Source organism: Epinephelus moara, chromosome 16 (genome assembly GCF_006386435.1).
Source record: "Epinephelus moara isolate mb chromosome 16, YSFRI_EMoa_1.0, whole genome shotgun sequence".
In the NCBI taxonomy this organism is placed as follows: Eukaryota; Metazoa; Chordata; class Actinopteri; order Perciformes; family Serranidae; genus Epinephelus; species Epinephelus moara.
This window is the reverse complement of record NC_065521.1, coordinates 30149102-30167689: the sequence shown is the minus strand read 5'-3', so window position 1 is coordinate 30167689 and position 18588 is coordinate 30149102. Positions and strand designations below refer to the sequence as shown.

The window sequence follows — 18588 nt, the reverse complement described above, 5'->3', positions numbered from 1 at the left end:
AGAGCAGTTACAATGCAATGTCAGCGCTGACATATTGCAGAGTCGCTTAATGCTATTATTATACTAGACAATGCATGGCCAGTCACTGACTCTGGACAAATTACCGCACTTCAAATAGAAGCACATCAAAGATCCCTCCAGTTGGCTCCACATGCCACATAGACAACAATACAAAAACGCACATATTCCCCGACAGTGGTGATGGCTGTTCAGCATGAGAGTTTGAAAACAGAACATGGACTAATGGTCTTATCAAAGCGAGCACCCTGACCTTTTGGATGAGTGGGGAGGGGGTGGGCGGGGGGGCCATGCTATATTCATGCCTCTGAACTGAATGAACCTGAACAACCACAAAACACACCCAACCCTAATGGCAAGCACAGCCCCGAGCGGTAATCACAGGGGTCTGCCCTGCCTGCTGAGGGGATCCCTATAATCAACGTGGGGCCCTTCTTTGTCCCCCACACTACCATGGCGTTACAGGAATACTTCACCCACCAAATGACCATTTGTTCATCAGTTACTCACCCTGTGTTACCTTAAACTCTCACACAGCTTGTGCAGTATAATCCAAGTCGTGTGCTCAACACATCTGAAACAGACAGCCCTTGAATGAAATGTATCTATGCTCTCTTCAAAGCCAGAATCCATTCACAGAAACAATAATTTTACATCGCTGAATACGGGAGTTGCTGGTCTACTGCTGCCTTGATCAGTTAGTTTGTTTGTGTATTGTGTGACTTTGGTGTTTTAAAGATTTAGTTTTGATTCACCAAAGTCACAAAGCAACATAAACTAACTAACTAATCGAGGCAGCGGTAGACCAGCAGCTCCCGTGTTCAGCGAGGTAAAATTATTGTTTTTGTCAATGGAGTCTGGCTTTAAGTAATAAAATTTCACTTTCAGTTCGGATCATGTTTGTTTGGGAAGTACTTAGCTAACGACTGGATAACTAAGACTCATTATACTGTATTTTACTGCATGAGTAGTGTGAGAGTTTGTAAACCTATGCTCTGATAAAGTTAAAATTAGGGCTGCCCCTGACTAAGAATTTCCCTAGTTGACCAATAGTCATCATTCAGGGCTATTAGTTGACTAGTTGTTTACGATATTAATTCAATTATTAAATTATATAATTTGGGTGGGGCAACACAATGGTTTGAGTTCAAGGTCTGAGAAAAAATAGTATCAGTAACACTGTTAACATTGTGCTACATTACAGAGAAATACAAAACCGTACTAATGAGCCTTCATTAATATAGGCCTATATTTTATCTACAAGTGCACGTCACACACTGAGCGAGCCGCCTGTTAATGACGCTGTCAGCAAAGCAGTAATGATTGTGCTAAGTGGCTAATGGGCATGTAGCTACTGACATGTTTCAGATGATACGTCATGTTTGTAGTCGACCAATGAAGATGAGTTTACATATCACCTTGGGTTCGTCCTTCACCTTCTCACTTTGGATTTCCCGTCCGACATGTTATTAACTAACCTGTGTAATAAGCACAGGTACCAGCCCTGTAAATAAACATGACTCCTTTCTGACGGCTGAGCGTGGCCTCTTCCTGTGTCTATCCTTTCAAATTAAAGTCCCACATGGTCCAGTCATGTAGGTTTTGATTTATTTTGATAAGGTGAGAGAGTTTCACAGTTTTTTTTGTTTTGTTTTTATTTTTCTGCAAGCAAGTGACCAATAAAATCTTGCTGACTTATTATCTTTCTGGTCAACTAACATTTGGTCAACCATTAGGGGGCAGCCCTAGTTTGAATGTTATTAAATGCCTTCGCCTATGACTTCAATTCATCAACAATTTTTTCCATTCTTGGATACTTTGTTGATCGGAAACATGCAAGAAAAATAAAATTTCTTTGCCAATTCAGTGTAACACAGGGTGAGTAACTGATATAAAAATAGTCATTTGGGCAGTGAAGTTTTCCTTTAAACCAGTTGCACTTTAACATAGACATCAGACTGACATGACCGAGCCATCTAAACTCCAAAGAAATGAGAGAAGAAGTAAAAGTGACAGTGAGTGAGAAATGCAGGGAGAAAGAGAGAAAAATGCATTGTCGTTTTTGTCATTTAAGTTGGTGAGAGTTTGACTGACATGAAGGTCAAACAGGGTGAGATCTGGGCAGGAAAAGTAGACAGGAAAACAGACAGAAAAATAGATGGAAAAAAGAGGAAACGAGCAATGGAATTAGAGAATGACGCAGGTTGCTGTTCCTCCCATTATCAACTTCAACACCATCCTCCCAACACAGGTTTCCAGGGAATAAAGAGGCAAAAGAAGAAAGCATTGCCTGTGGCAGCAATAACCTATGCTAAATGATATATCTGTGTGTGTGTGTATGTGCATGTGTGTATGCATTTTATGAGTAGCTCACCAGCTCTGACAACCCCTTGACATCTCTCACTACTCCCTTTGGTGTGTAAGAGTTATGTCTACAGATGTAAACTGAACATCACATCCTGCACAATTTTTCTCACATACGTTTCTTCCTAACTACCTTCCATCTCACCAGAGATGTTTTCTCAGACTCCACTGTTTTATTTAACAGCGAAGGTGGTGCACAGGAGCAAAAGAAGATGGGAGGATAGAAAGAGGTGTGTGTGGATTTTCTGCTGACTACACTGACAGGGAAATCAGTCATTATTATGACAGGAAAAGAAAACCAAAGCCATTCAATAACAATACATACCGCAGGATGGGTGGGTGAGTTGGGTTTCAGTGAGGGCAACAAAGAATATAAGGGCAGGGATGAAGCAAAATATTCCCCTTAGTGATGAATCGATGAATAATACATTACCCCAGTTTGAAAAGGTTGCCTCCACTTCAAGCTCATCCTTTAAACCTCTAAGTTATTTTCTGACTAAACATAGCCTGTAGCGGCAATGAGCGACAACACAGGGCTGACTTTACCAAAGCTTCAGTTCTGAACGGCTTTCTTATAGCTCATGATGAATCTGTGCAGAGAGATGACAGTGATGCCTCCATTACCGGCCAATGGATCCACATTTGTCATCCTAATGAAACATACTCCTTAGAGCCCAAACTAAATATTTAATGGCCTCTCACGGCGACCTTGAAACCCCTCTAACAAAGACAAAGGGACACCCCACTTTCTTCCTACTCATTTCATTCACTCCTTCAACTGTCTCTTTCTGTCTGGCCCACCAGAGAGGAAAAAAGACAAACCAAAACAAGGGTGGACATCTCAAAGGAGTCCATTTTCCTAAGCACCTAAGCAGTGCTCTGCTTTTAGCCTGAGAGAAAGTGAGGGCACGAGGAAAATGATGCCATTTGTGACACTGGGATTTCAGTACCAATTTCCCTGCTCCTCTCGGGAGCTGTTCCCACGGAGATGGTGATGCATGCTTGGTTGGACAATACCATGCAAAAACGCAGGCGTAAAAAGTGTTGCCATCTCCCATGGAGGAGTAAAAGTCCATGTGAGGCGAGGAATAAACCAATTCACTGCCTATAGTGCAGGGGCTAATGAGGTTCAGTGAGAGAGTTGGAGCTATAAAGTGAGGTCAGCCGTTTTATTACCTTTCTCCATAGAGGTGATGGGATGAATGGTGCAATCCAGTGCTTCTCAACACTGGGTCCCTCTGCTAGTTTTCTAATCTACCATGCAGTTCACTGCCTTCACTGTTTTCCCAGGTGTAAATTAAGATGATCAAGATTAGTTGGTAAGAATGACTCTGAAATCCACTGAAGGCTGATGAGGCTGCTGCGTGTTAGCCGTCTCTTTGTCTCGGTCACCTGCTGCCACCATTAAATCCACTCCACATGTATAAAAGCGACAATGAGTGTGAATAACAGGTGTGGATGTGTTTATGTACATTGCACTGGAGTCAAAGTGCGTGTTAGTGAATGCTGCTGTGAGTAAATGTGTGTAATATGCATGTCTGAACCCAAGTACCTGCTGTGCTGGCAACTAAGAACACCCTGGCCCCCATCCAATATGAGGTTTAGTCAGTCATACATGAGTGTGTGCAAATGTGTGTGCTGGCAGGATGTGAGTTTGTGGTGTATTCATACAGCGCTGTATAAAGAGGACAATAGCAGTCCTTCCAGTGTTTGAGTAACCTGTTAGCAGCTGGCAGGTCTTAGCCTCAGCCAGACAAAACAACAGATCAATTTTTCATTCAGTGACCGGGGCAGAGGAAGGGAGGCTGCAGGAGACAAAATAACAGACCGCTATGGAAGTATATTGAGAAAAGTGCTTAAGGGGAAAACAAAAACATCACCTTCCTTTCTATCATGTTCACCTCTTACATACATGAATCCCACGGCTGCTGGTGTTAAGTATGTAATGTGATGAGTTCCTGTGTGACATGTCCACACATGTATGGATCTACATGTGAACATGTCACTGCGAGAGTCACACTGCCAACTTGTACTTACAGCGACGAGAATCTGCGTGCCGCTATGCACGACCTCAATGTACTGGTAGTCCATGAGGCAGCCCATGACAGTGATGTAGGAGTGGCTCTCTGTGGTGCGGACCCCTGGAGCCTGCGGCATCTCTCTCCTCACGCAGCCGGGCCCGTGTTCACTCCACCAAGAGTGATGGGCAGAGATGTTAAATGTCAGCAGGTCACTGTCCTGAAAGAAGAGAAATAAAAAATATAACTTCTTTGCTTGGACTCTTTTCATTAGTTATGATGTACATTCATTCATTCTTTATGAGGAAACACAAGGATGGATCACAGGTGATGTTGCACAAGAGGCAGGGAGCTCATCTCTGGATACTTGTGACAAATGCTGGGTGTTTTTCATAGCTGTTCTCTTTTGCTGCAAGGATTGGTTCATCCAATTACAACCAAGCACCCTATCTTACCACTGGCGCAAAGCGGTACACAGAGTAGCGCAACTGTCATTGCTTGCTTCAGACTGATGCAGCTGTCATTTTCACGGCCAGGGCCCACATTGTGTAAGCAGCAAATGCACTTGTGGGCATCTGTGCGCCCATGGGCGTGTAGGTCTTCGGGTGAGGTGTGCTCAGGCCCATTGTTGACCCATTGCTATTTTGAGGCAGCAGAAAGCAATTGCGCCATTGACCAACAAAAACCTGGCACAGTATTTTCCTGCTATTTAAAAGGCGCATTATTCAGAAAGTAAGATGTGCCTACATAGGTGGGTTCACCAGATGCGTACATTTTGCTTTTACACACACTGCTTGATGTTTTTGGTGAGCAACGAGCTTTTGTTTTCCCTGTTTCCTGACATAATTTAATTACTTCCAGCACTGTGTGGCCATTGTGGTGACACAGGAAGCCGAGGACACGCTTAACACTGCCTCCTCCCACGCCTGCTCCACCTGAGGGAGCCTTGGTGGATTCCTGCTGCTCCCATGTCTACCCACGGGCTTTTACTTTGCGCATGAGCAGATCCGTTTCCTCAGCAGAAAACCGCTCACACATCCACAGTGTAAAAAGTGCAGGCACACCTGGCTTTTAAAGGGAACTGGAGATGACGCTCTGTTTGAATTCATGATAGACCCAAAACACACCCATGATTAATTGAAGGAATGAATACGACCCTTTGGCCCCTTGTGCCCAGATTATGTGCTGTTTAACAAGCAAAAGTGGACACGCCAAAATGCACTTGTCCCATGCACTTTAGACCATGCACTAAAGATAATTTAAATAGGCCCTAAGAGTCTACAGCCATGCTAGCAACTCAGGCATGATGTTTATCATGTTCACCATCTTACTTTAGCATGTTAGCATGCTAACATTGTGCCAAGTAGTACTAAACTTCAAGTATAGCTCATGCTGGTAGGAGTGTCATTAACCTTGCAGGTATTTGGTCATAAACCAAGTGTTGGACAAACTGATATTTTGACCTGTTGGCGGAAAAGTTGTCATAATTCATCGGTTGAGCCTGTAAATGTCCATACCAAATTTCCTGGCAATCCATCCAATAGTTGTTGAGATATTTCTCAGTTGCATCAAAGTAGTGGACCTACGAATATTGCCACCAGTCCATGACATGCTGCTAGCATGGATAAAACACATTTTCATACTCACCACAAGCTGGATTTTATTTGACCACTCTTCCAGATAATCATCTGAACGACTTCTGCTGTCAACCCCATACAACCAAGGTGAAGGGAATCCTGTTTGTGTAGCTTAAATCTTTCAAAAATTACATTAAATTCAAACCAGCACTGTGTCTTTCCAGGAACAATGTGTCTGCTTGTGAGGATAATCCACAGACGTCACAGTCAACAGTTTTCTTTGGAACTACTTCCCAGTGAATAAATAATCCCTCTGAAAACTGTTGACAGTGTGTTTGTGGCTTATCCACTGTAACAGGGACATTGTTTCAGGAAGGAGATGTTGCAGTTGAATACTTATAAATGGAGTTTTGTTTTTCGGTGCTGTGAGCACGACTGGGGAAAGCTCTCTTCACCTGCACTGTATTGGGATGGAGGCAGAAGTCAGAGACAGAGAACCAGGGCAACCACTGAAGTTGTGCGAATCTAATATTTTTTTCAGAATTTGTGTAAACCAGACTTTTAATATGTGAAACCGAAGACTGACAGTACTTGACATTTTTAAAGCCCATGAGTCACTGGTTACAAGTACATGAACTTTAGTCGGACTAAGCAGACAGACTTTGCGTTCCAGAGCAAAGTTTCACAACTCCTTAAGCTGCACCACATCAGTGCCACAACTTTTAGACCCAGGATTTTATACACGTAGCTCTTGTACACCCTGGCGATGTTCAATTTGCACACAGCCACATGAGCCCACGCGTACAGACGTACAGACGCTCACACCAATCAATACCCCAATACAGCAATCTAACCCTGCATCTGCCCCTCAGTGACAAGACATGCATTATTAACAGCCAAGCAAGCGCTGTCAGGAAACATCTCTGATTCCTATCAACCCCCACTCACACTTACATGTACACATTGATGACACATGTGTATCACTGGTATCAACTTTCTGTCAACAACAGATCTGTGCAGTCAGTGGAAACGACTGCAACAGGAGTCATGAACAATATTAAAATGATGCTACTGTATTATCCCTCTCTTTCCTCACGTTGATTACTCATCATCACCCTCTGTCTCTATTTTCCTTCTCCGTCATTCTCTCGTTCTCTCACACAGTTGCAAAAACAAGGGCGGCTGGAGGTCAATAGGTAGGATTCTGAAGACTAATGACTTGACAGATGCCATTGATTGAGCCTGCGAGCTAGGGAAACCATCTCTATCCAAGCTGTAGCCTCACTCATGACTGCAGTACGTGAGAATTCGATATTGAGGCTTTTGGCAACTTACTGTCAGGAGCGTTATTGTTATGCTCCCATGCACCCCAAAGCACAAATCAATGCCTCCATATCATAGATTCAAGGTTAGTCTACTGATACTGCTCAAACTATTTTCTTTAACAAAAGTCAATAGATATTTGGAGACAATCCTATTACTGGAATCACTGGAGACACGAGGCTTTCTATAAAGCTAAACATCAAATGATTAGAATCTTATTTTTCATGATTTATTGTTTCTGAAATACAGAGAAGAGAGTTTATGTTAGTGTGATCACATTTGGGAGCGAACCCGAGTGGCTAACTGGCTGTTGTAGACTCTTCTGATGAGAATCTCATATTTACTTAGATTTCATAAAGGTGTGCATGCACTGTGGCTGCATATTGATTCAGGAGGTAGGGTGACGTGCACGTCTAAAATGAAGTCTGCAGTCACTGTGTGAGAATTGAGAGAGAGAGAGAGGAAAGGTGGGGACTACATCCACACTCAGGTAGATGAATCTGAAAATGTATATATGAAAACATCCTGTATTCATGTTATCGTTTTTAGGTTGTTTTATAAAAATGCCAAACAGCTACATTTCTTTTTTCTCTTCCTCTCTAAAGCCTCTTTAACACATGCACTGCAACCTGAATTCATCTAGACATTACCCAGAGGAGCTGTATGTGAGACAGCAAATGTCCAAATCAGTTGGACTGGACATTAAACAGACTCTACCCTGCCAGCTCCCTAGTACAAAGCCAGTATAATGTCCCATTGAGCCCATGTGTGAACAGAGCAGGTCATTGGGGCCATTTACATAAAGATGGTGACAAAACTGCCTAACCAGAGAGATGAGAGAGACAAGGCTTGAGAACTACTCTCAGGCTAATGCTGCAATCATTAGAAAATTCAAAGAATGGCAAGAGACTCTGTTGTTCCTGACCAAATTACAAACCAGCTATGTAAACAAAACACTAAAATTTCTGCAATGTCCTTTTTACGTCATGTCCTGCCTTCTGCATACTCTATCCAGGGACCACTCATCGCCCTAACCAAATGAATTAGTCTGACACACACAATCTCCTATTGTGTGCTACATGTAGGGGAGGGAAACTTTGTACAATGCCTGGACGCGATTCTCCCGACACTGTCCAGAGTCTGTATGAGAAAACAGTCTGTGTCAACAACAAAACAAAAGCCTTGTTTCCACTGAGCAGCACTGTACGGTACATTTCAGTTCGATACACTTTTCTCCCGTTTCCACTGTGAAAAGTTGTGGATGGTACCAATGGAAACATTCCATACCGTTCCCAGTTTTGGTTCCCTCTCTCTTGGGGTACCTAGCAAACAGATCTGCTACTTAAAGGTGGAGCAGCAGTGCGTTCATTAGTCAATAGCAGTCACTCTGCTCAGGGCTGAGTTGTGGCTGGTTTTGAGGCTCATGTAACCACTGTTCATACCGTGGAGAGTTTTATTAGTTTTATTAGACTGTAACTATAAAATGAAAGGATGTTTTGCTGCCATTCTCAGCATCTGTAGTCTGAGAAAAGTGCTCTGGCAACACTAAACCCCTGAGCTTGCCTGAGAAGGACTAAATGCACAAAGCCGCTATTTTTAAATATCCCATGGAGAGACTCTCACTGCAGCCTGTCTTATAGACGATAGAGTAGGTGCTGACTTCCCTCTGTGTCACCGGTGATGAGGAAATACCGTGAGTGCTGGACGGAGCAGTGAGTGACAACAACCTCGCCCACATTTAAGAGAACTGTTTGTGGTGGAAACGCTAGGGTCTAGGTACCATGTCTGAAGGGTTAATTTTGGTTCCAAAGGTACTATACTGAAAGTGTTTGGTGGAAACAGGGTTTAGTATTCCAGGTTTGAAAAGGTAACATATTATGTTTCTCAGTAAGCATTTGTAAAAAATGATTAACAATCATTCATATTTTAAAGTGTCATTTAGAAGCATATTGACACGTCCATGGTATTATCTGGCATCATTCAGACCCCAGGACCACTGTTAAGCACTTTCAAAGGATGGGTTTCACACAGCACCAAAACAGGTTCCCCTATAAGCCAAAGAACCACTTTTGGGTATTGGTGAGTACCATTTTTGTTAAGAGTGTATGTAGGTAAAAACACAAATCAGTTGCTCTCATACACATAATTTTCTGTTTCTGGTATCGGACAACAATCAGGCATAAAACTGAGATTTCATTTTATCTGATTCTGGCTTGTTTTTTCAGATCCCTTCTCACAAAATTGTCTGACAAAATAAACATCAATACATGTTATTGATAACTGTATTGTGTAATCCACTCTATTGGCAATCTATGTGATCAATCACAGAGATAGAGGCAGTGCAGGCATATGCAATGAATCCACAATAGACAGATATTTCATCACTCAGGAGCAGCACTGGGGTTTTAAAGTATTTAATCAAGACAAACTGATTGTGAATCCTTTCATATCTGATCAGATCAATTTAGTTTGGGCTTTAATCAATCATGGATAACAGAAGTTATACTGATACATGGTCTACAGCCATCTGTAGGTCCGTCTAATAGTTGTTTGGACCAAAGTAATGAATTGACAGTCTGGCAAGCTTGGCTCAAAAGCTGAACATATAAAAATCAATTCCTGCCAGACAGATAACAAGTTTGCTTTTTAGTTAATTGACTACATGTTTAGTTTATAGATCTTTGCTGCTATAAGATAAGAGGAAATGATTTTATTAGTGGTTTGTTAGAATCAGAGTTTAAAAAATTGGCATTTTTATTTACTGGAAAACATTTTGAAAAGCTCAGTGAAGGAGTGTGAAAGAAGCTTTTTCAAATTCAGACAGCTTAGTGCAGACATGTTCAAAGTCTCTGTGTCTGAGGTCACTGTGTGCAGAGTGTGAGAGAGAATGAATAAAAGGACAAGTGGCGAATGACCGCGGTGGGTTTAAAACAGAGGTGTGTAGAGTAGCAGGGGTCTGTCTGTCAGTCTGTCCCGCACCATGGGGGAGGGGATAAGGGATCAATAGGAGGTGACAGAGCATGTGGCATATGACTCTGACAACCTGCCCCCTCACTCTTGAGGGCCTTGTCACGAATACACACACCACTCACACACATATATAAACACACCCTCCAGAACAGTCCCGTCAACATCGGTCAAGGCTAGCTGAACAGAATTAGCTGACTCGATTTTATAATAAAATATGTTGGGGACCTCTCAGAGAGCTGCGTGCCAAGTTTGGTCGTGTAAGCGTGCATGGGGTGATAGTGTGTGTGGGTGTGTGTGTGTGTGCGCGCTCCATTAGCCAGCTCTCCTCCTGGACACCATATGCAGAGCTGGAAGCCCAGGCTGGCTCCATCTGTCGGGTTAATGCCTAGCCTCAGCCCCAAGCAGCTGGCCCCTACAAGCCTCATTATTCTAGCAGGAACCATGCAGGAGAACACACAACAAACACACGCAGCAGACACACATAGACATGTGCGGTGAGAGACAGACACACTTGATGGAGCCATGGTCTATCACACAATGACAAAGTCGCCAGAGCTTGGGAAGGTGTTTCTGAAATTCATTTTGGCTGACTGAACTGGTGTGAGATGAACGTTGCCTACATGAATTCATTATTCTCAATGGTCAGGCGGGCAATTGGGCAAGATACCCATCAATAGCTCGGAGAGGACAGGAGGGAGGCGGAGAGGAGAGGAGAGAGAGGAACACACTGAAATGAAAAAGGCAAGATATGGAACTTGGAAAATATGCAGAATAAATTAAAAAAGATCAAAGGAGCAGTGAGGCGAGTGGTGAAAAAAGGAGAAGACAAGATGTCAGGAGGAGGGAGGGTGGATGCATTTACAGGTTGAGAGGTGACCACCCAACACTTCTCTTTGTCTGAATAAATTCGCATCTAATCTGCACTCAGGAACCACAGGGGTGCCCCAGAGATTTAAAAGAGTCTATGTGCGTGCTGGCTTTTGGGGGAGAGATTTTTCCAGATTATTTACCTATTAAACTGCGAGCTTCCACTTGAAACTCACCAGGGGAGGTGACTGTCCCGCTGTCAGCAGAAACACCACACAAACAATTTAAAGGAACACAGACATTCTTCAAGGCCAAATTATACATGTCCGTTGAGCAGCCGTGGGTGTGTATGGCGCAGATTGCTAAAGCGTAGGGAGTGATTTATAGTTAGGTGAAGGATTCATACTAGATGGCTGTGTCATGCGTTCATTATATACCACAAGTAATCACATTTACTTGGGCTGCATTTGTTAATCACACCAAGACGTTCAGGCTTGACACAGGCAAAAGCACCTGGTGGCAGTGCATCATATCTAACTGTAGCTTAAAATATATATGCCGATTAAGCTAAAGGAAGCATTTTAATTAATATTTTATATTTAGTAACAACAATTCTTATTGGAACAGCCAAGCTTGGTGTAATAAAACACACTGGCACAAGGTCAGAATTACAGCTGAATCATTTTCAGGAGAAAAAAAACCCCTTAGACTTGAGGCTTTTTCTTGGTAAAGACAAGAGCGCTTTGTTGTGTGGTCTTCCTCAAGGGTACAGACACTGCCCTCACCTGTTTGCTTGTAGTCAGTTTAACCCCTGGTAAGCCGTTTTACCTGTAAGAATTAGCTCAGCTGTTGGCAAGTAGCAACTACAGTAAGTATTGTTGCTATGGATATGGACTTATTACTTTTATGATGTTCAATGATTTATGAGTGGTAAAACTGTACTGTCACGAATACACACACCACTCTGTTACTGCTGGGTGATTTATGTGTTGTGCTCTTTAGCACCGCTGCCATTACTGTAGTGGCGAAGCCAAACTGAACACATTTTCACTGACAGTGGAAGCAGAGATGTTTGGGGCGATCACTATCAGCGGTTAGGACATGTTCCCACCAGTTAATAAAGTTAATTAACACCAGTGTAACCGATTACACTGAAAATTTTTGCAAGAAAAGATGTTTATCGATATATTTGTAGAGTGCTTACTCTGATCTTTAACTTTGAATCTTAAGATATTCCTCCTACTTTGAACAAACCGGGACAACATTTGGTGTGGCTGCTTTTCTTTTTAATAAACGTGCTAAACTTTTTTTTGTGGGTTGAGGCTCAGACTCAGCAGCTCCCTCCTCCTCTTTATCTATATATGCTGAGGTTGCACTCTCTGCATGAGGATGACTGCTTATTCCTCTATCATCCTCTTGGTCTCCTCTACAGTCAGGTCATAGTCACCCCTGTAGCGCAGGTCAGTGAATGCTGCCTTGTGCTAAAGTCCTGGCTTGCATCTGGCAAAGCTATGTGCTGTGACTCTACTTCTGCTGCTTTACGGAGCAGACACTTTCAGTTTATCATAGCAGCATCTGTCTTCCGACTTTTTACTGATCACACTTGATGAATGAATGTAGAAGTAATCCACTCCAGTAATGGCAGCTTGTTTAATTCTGCATGGATAAGTCTTAAGGTTTTTAACAGAAAGAAGCACTTTACGCAGCCATGGCATAAGTATCCATCAGCTATGACGAAGTTCTCAACGTGTCTAAAAGACACCTACAGTGTAGGTGGTGTAACTCTTGAACACAGGAATATAAATCAGGCTTCACTATCCCACCAGCCTGCAACCGTGACCTCAGAAAGAAAAGAACATTCATCACAGAACACACAAAGCCACCCGCCTTTAGCTGACAGATGCACAATGAAAGATTCGGAGAAAACAGCAGACTTAAAAAATTAGAAAGTCTCACCTTGGACAGGCCTCCTACGTCCAGGTAGAAACAGATGATGAAGACGTTCCAGGCCACCCACAGAGCGGCCCATACTGTATACTGGAGAGGGCAAAGACACAGACAGATTAGCTCCATGGAAATGAGATGAACTGAACAGAGCAGGACGTGACAGCCACTGAATAAAATGGCAGGTTGAGTTAATGAGATCCTAAACAAAGTCAAGTCAATGGACAGTGTCCTCCCATACACACACATTCTCACATACACATGCATCAGTACACACAACATGCTCTACACATCGAAACACTATGCACGGAAATTGTATTGGGCACCATTCACATTTTAACAGATACCAATGGTGATACCTATTTCCAGTACTCTACTTTCTCTGTATTAACGAAAATCTAATTTTTCAACAAGCTGCAGAGGTGACATGGTAGCCTAATAAACAATTCTGCTCCTGTGCTCTGTTTCTAATCACAGATAGAGCTAATCGTCTGTCTCTGTCTGCTTGTGTGTACATGTGTGTCTGCTTGTCTAGCAGGGATACTAAGCTATTATTAAAATAATAAAGAAAAGAAAATAGACCAGACGCCAAAACTATTGCGGCAGACTGGCGCTGCCACAATAGTTTTGGCTCACTGGAAAGCTGACGGAGTGGCTGTGGAGCTCTTTGTGCTTCAGGGCGCTTCTGCCTCCTGTCTAAAGTTGAACCTGCCGGCTCCGCGAAGCTTCGTTCCCAGCCTTGGAGCTCCGTGGCTGGCTTCCAGGCTTTGCGGCATTTCCACCTCTTGTCTAAACCTGGCGCTCTCAGGTACCAAAATTTGGCACAGATGGATTTGACGTGAATCAGTGCTCGGCAGTACCTACAAAATGCGGTCAGTTCCCATAAGAGCACAGAGTTTGGTACTCAACCTAACACACAAGTAAATGTTTTTTTAAAGGTGCCAGTAAGTTCAGCAGGTTTATTTGAGCCCTGAGGGAGATACACGCTTTTTTAACTGCTGAGGCTGAATGAAGTTCACGACTTATAAAATTGTACAGTCAGACAGCCAACTGTTGACAGACACAGAGTGGTATTCACTGACAGAGAAAGAGAGTCATCATTGTGACGGTTGTGAAATCCTCTGACTCACAGTAAATCGTGTGCTTAAAATGTCAGAGGTGTCAGAGGAAGAGCGGAGGGCAAGAGCAGCACCTTGGTAAAAACATACATGTTGAATCATGAAACCCCTTAGCTTGCTCTCTCCCATTTTCCACTTGACATGAGACAATAGCTCCACTTTCCCTCCTTCCTGTCCTCCCTTCGATTCCCGCTTCCTCCGTTTCTTTGTCTTTTCCTGTGTGGCTCTCGTTGATCCTTCTACATCTCCCCCGTCTCTCTTTATTTACTCTCTTTTCCTCGTATCTCTTTTCCTGTCATTAACATCACCATCTGTACTCCCACTAATGCTGCCGAAAATACGCTTTTAATGCCTGCGATGAACGTTACGGTTTAAAATATAAACTGAAGTGCATAAAAGCACATTTATGGAGCTTCATAGTAGCGCTCTCTAACAAAAGGAGTAAAATAACAGGCAGCACATGCTTTGCACCATGTTTCAAAGAATGACCTTCTCTGTCCAGAAACTCGACGCTGAGTATAAATCTGATGAGCTCCTTAGTACCCCCCAACACACCCACCCCCTCCTTTAATTAGCCCTAATTACCATGGGATTAGAGTGATTTAAGGGTGTCGCACAATGCTCAAGAGAGTGCAGCACACTTTGCAATTAAAGAGGAAAGGCAACAACACGTCCAATCAAATGCAGGCAGAGGACTAATGCACAGTGAAGTGACACTGCTTAACAAAAACCGTGAGGAATGGGATTATGTGGCAGACTGTACAGTGTTTAACATGAGCTACTACTCTTTAGGTATACATACTCACCACCACAATGTAGCGCGGCCGGTACTGGATGGTCCCAAAGAGGCCGAGGATGACGATGATGATGTGGAAGAAGTTGGCGAGAATAGGGGCCCATTGGTAACCCAGGAAGTCAAAGACCTGTCTTTCTAAAGCCAACACCTAAAGGGCGAGAGAAAAGAATCAGGTCGGGTTAACATGTTCTGGAAGCAAATCACCTCTCCTGCTGTGACAGTGACCGCAAGGGTCATTTTTGGGTTGCCAGTGCCGCACAGCCCATGAAATAGCCTCTAGAAAAAAAATGGCCACATACACAACTTGGTCATATACTGCTCATGGTTTATTGAGGACAATATCTATTCACCTCACAGCAATCGGCCAACAATCCTACATCGAGCAAGCAGACATGAACAGCTTGAGTGTTCAGCCTCCGACTGTGGGAGCGCCAGAGGTGAAGCCTGGAAGTTTTGTAAAATAAACAATGACAGATTTATCGATTCAACCCCTGCTGAGCTAAAGAGGCGCTCACTATTTCCAACCTTCTTGCCAATGGCCTCCAGGATTGAGAATGCTCTGGGAACTTTATGGGAGGCAAGGGGCCTTCCTTAATAATACCACTGCAGTGAGCTTAGGTGCTTATTGAAATATGTGCTCGCAAACAACGTGTGTAGATGCACATACCTAAGCACAGTTAAACCCTCCACAATGAAAAGACAGAAAAGATTCCACAGTTTTCCCAATGCAGGCTCACCCTTTCCACTCCTCTCTTACTTCAACAGTTGTTTCCAATTCTTTTTACATTCAGTAAATTTCCATGCACATTAAAATTCCAATATTATTCCGAATATGACAGTATTCTGCATTTGATAGCCATGAAAGTAGCATATTCTGAATTAGGCCTTATTCTAAATGAAGAATTTTCCGATTAAGACGTGGGATATGCTGGCATTATTTTGATGTATACAGCGCATTAGGAATATGCGTCTCAGTTGGGTTTCTACTGTAGTTTGCAACAAACGGTATCTTGCCTGTTTGTGATCAAGTCTGTGCTTTAACATAGATATACTGTACACAAACCAACTCGCCAATAGCTTGCAAGTAGGGCTGGGTGATATAACGATTATGTACAATACATCGATATATTTTCAAGCAAGCTATAAATCAAGACAACACTGTTTATATCGATATAGGGTCAAGTTGCATTACATAACGCATACCATTGTGCATCTCTCCTTTCACTCTCTGGACATCTCCACCCCACTCATTTACTCACAGGTTCTCCATCAACACTAAGAGAGACACGGTGCTGCTACTCTGTTTTAAAAACTCAGGGACAACACAGACATTTCATATACAAGATGTATGTAACGCAGACAAAGAGTCTCTCCCTGCTTCCCTCCCTCGGCCTCTCTATTGATGTTCTACGCATAAATAAGATTAACAGCCTTAATACATGAAAATATCTAAATGATTTTCCAGCACTAGATTCATTTGAAAGGCCAACGGATGGAAAACCACTTTTTAAACTCTGCCCACAAAGATTTTTTAATTGCTCCAAACTACAATGGATTTAGACCTACTTGATACTTTTATACTCATGTTATAGTTTTGTGTCCTGTGCTGCAAACCTTTAAACCTCTGTAGCTCCAGTGTTATGTGTAAAAACGTTAATGTAGGTGCTATTTATTTTATGTCATTTTTCATTTATATGTTGTGCAGCTGCATATTTTCAAACAAGAAAACATCCCTTTCTTTGCATTTTATTTTGATTACAGTCTGTTTTATAAAAGTGCTTGTGACAACTCAAATGTGGCTTTGGCTTGCAACTGAAAACATGCAGCCCATTTCGTAGAAAATACCGAGATATATAGCATGTATCGCCAGTCAGCCTGTAAATACAGAGAGATTAATTTTTGTCCATATCGCCGAGCCCTACTTGCAATGCTGGTGTAGAGATGTGTTCTTCTTCTTTTTTTCTTCCTGCCCTTTATGCCGGCTGGCATGTAGGGCAGCAACAAAGGATCTCCACTCCTGTCTGTTCTGGGCCAGTGTCTTATATGTAGAGATGTATGAACAAAAGAAAAGCCTACATTTTTGGTCTGAAGGAGAAACGCATCTTCTTTAAAAACATTACGGAACACTTGGATATTAACAGGTTTTTTGGATCTGCACAAATATCTCAACACCAACCTTTTCAATAAGGTCGTTGAAGCAATGAAAGAAGGAGGCTGTTTTGGTATGGACCAACAAGTCTGCCACTAGTCGAAAACGTTGAAAAAATCCTGGTACAAGCGGCAGTCGTTCCACTTTTCCATATTTTGACGTGATAAATGACATTACTCAGAGTATGCATCGCTACATGAACACGAGATTGTTAGTGGAATATTCATTTTCATTAACCATGTAAACAGCTTAGTAGGAATATTGTTTTTTTTCTTGGAATAAGGGCAAAAACCGGAATATTTTGGACATAAAACATAGTCATTGATTTATTTATGATGTCCTTTTTTTCATTCTTGATCTCTCTACCTGAGCTCTTTGTGTGCAACATTTTGTACAACAGCAAAAAAAACAAAAACAAACAAAGCAATTTGAAGCTTTAAGACTGTGAGTCCCTATTTGCATCAACTCAATTAGCATGCCATTTGGGGGAGAAGTACAGGGAGGGGTGTGTGTGAACCATTTAATTAGAATTCCATCGCCAATCCAATTCTATTCCCTGTGTGTGTGTGCGCGGGTGCGTGTGTGTTTGTGCGTCTTGGGCAACGATGTGTTTCCTTGTGTGTCGACATGTCATTTCCAGCCAAGCGCTTGAAGATGGATGAGGGAGGGAGGAATCTCGTCTCTGCCGCAATGATAGGAACGCACCATCGAGCACATTCACGCAAACACACATACGCATCACACACTCGATACACAGCCGTGGCTGCTCTTCCTAATGTAATGGAAATGTTACCAGCAACCCGATGAGACATTGTGACAGGCAGGGGAGGGAGATGATCAAATGCTGAGTGATAATTAAAAATGAACACGCCTTCGCACAGAGGGCGAGGGCAATAACTCCACAGACAGGGTGTGAAGCGGCAGAGGTCGCGGTGAGTGAACTGCGACCTGCAACGAGCATTATCATACCAAAGTCAAGGAATAACTCAGCGAGCCGCAGATAATGCCTCCGTTCTAATGGAAGGAGGAGAAAAAAAGAGAACGAATGATGCCTGAGAAACAAAATTGTGATGGATGGGGAGAATGTTTTGAAGAAAAAAAAGAGATGGCACGAAAACAGATAAACGGCAAGATGAGAGAAAATGCAAAGAAAATAACAAATGACATATGCCTACGTAGAACGACTGAGCTCCCTCCCTCCTAATAACCTCTCTATATCCCCTGGATAGAGGGGCTGAGGAAAATGAATAAAGTCAAAAGAGTCATACATCTTCTGGTCAGCTCTGGGTCATGGTAAGAGAGCTCAATAAAACTTGTGCGGGAGGACATCAGCAAAGATGAGGTGCTGTTAAATATGTTGGGGAGCTCACAGGATTGACCCTTATGAACTGACAAACTTGTGGAGTTATAAATCAGCTTTGGCTTTTTGGACGTACGCCTGGACAAACATCAGAGGTAGCATTAGGCTATATGAAGACACACAACATGAGGCGTAATGTTAATG

General features: G+C 42.7%; 1 protein-coding gene across 3 annotated transcripts in view; it reads right to left on the bottom strand.

Annotated features, from left to right (window-relative positions):
- Positions 1-18588, bottom strand: part of nkain4 (sodium/potassium transporting ATPase interacting 4) — a 60708-nt gene that overhangs the window by 23174 nt on the left and 18946 nt on the right. For all 3 annotated transcript variants that reach the window (XM_050065717.1, XM_050065718.1, XM_050065716.1), the window contains exons 2-4: positions 14946-15083; positions 13034-13114; positions 4420-4620 (exon numbers count right to left, since the gene is read on the bottom strand). In XM_050065717.1, coding sequence (XP_049921674.1) covers positions 4420-4620; positions 13034-13114; positions 14946-15083 — 420 coding nt within the window. The remainder of the gene's footprint in view (positions 1-4419; positions 4621-13033; positions 13115-14945; positions 15084-18588) is intronic.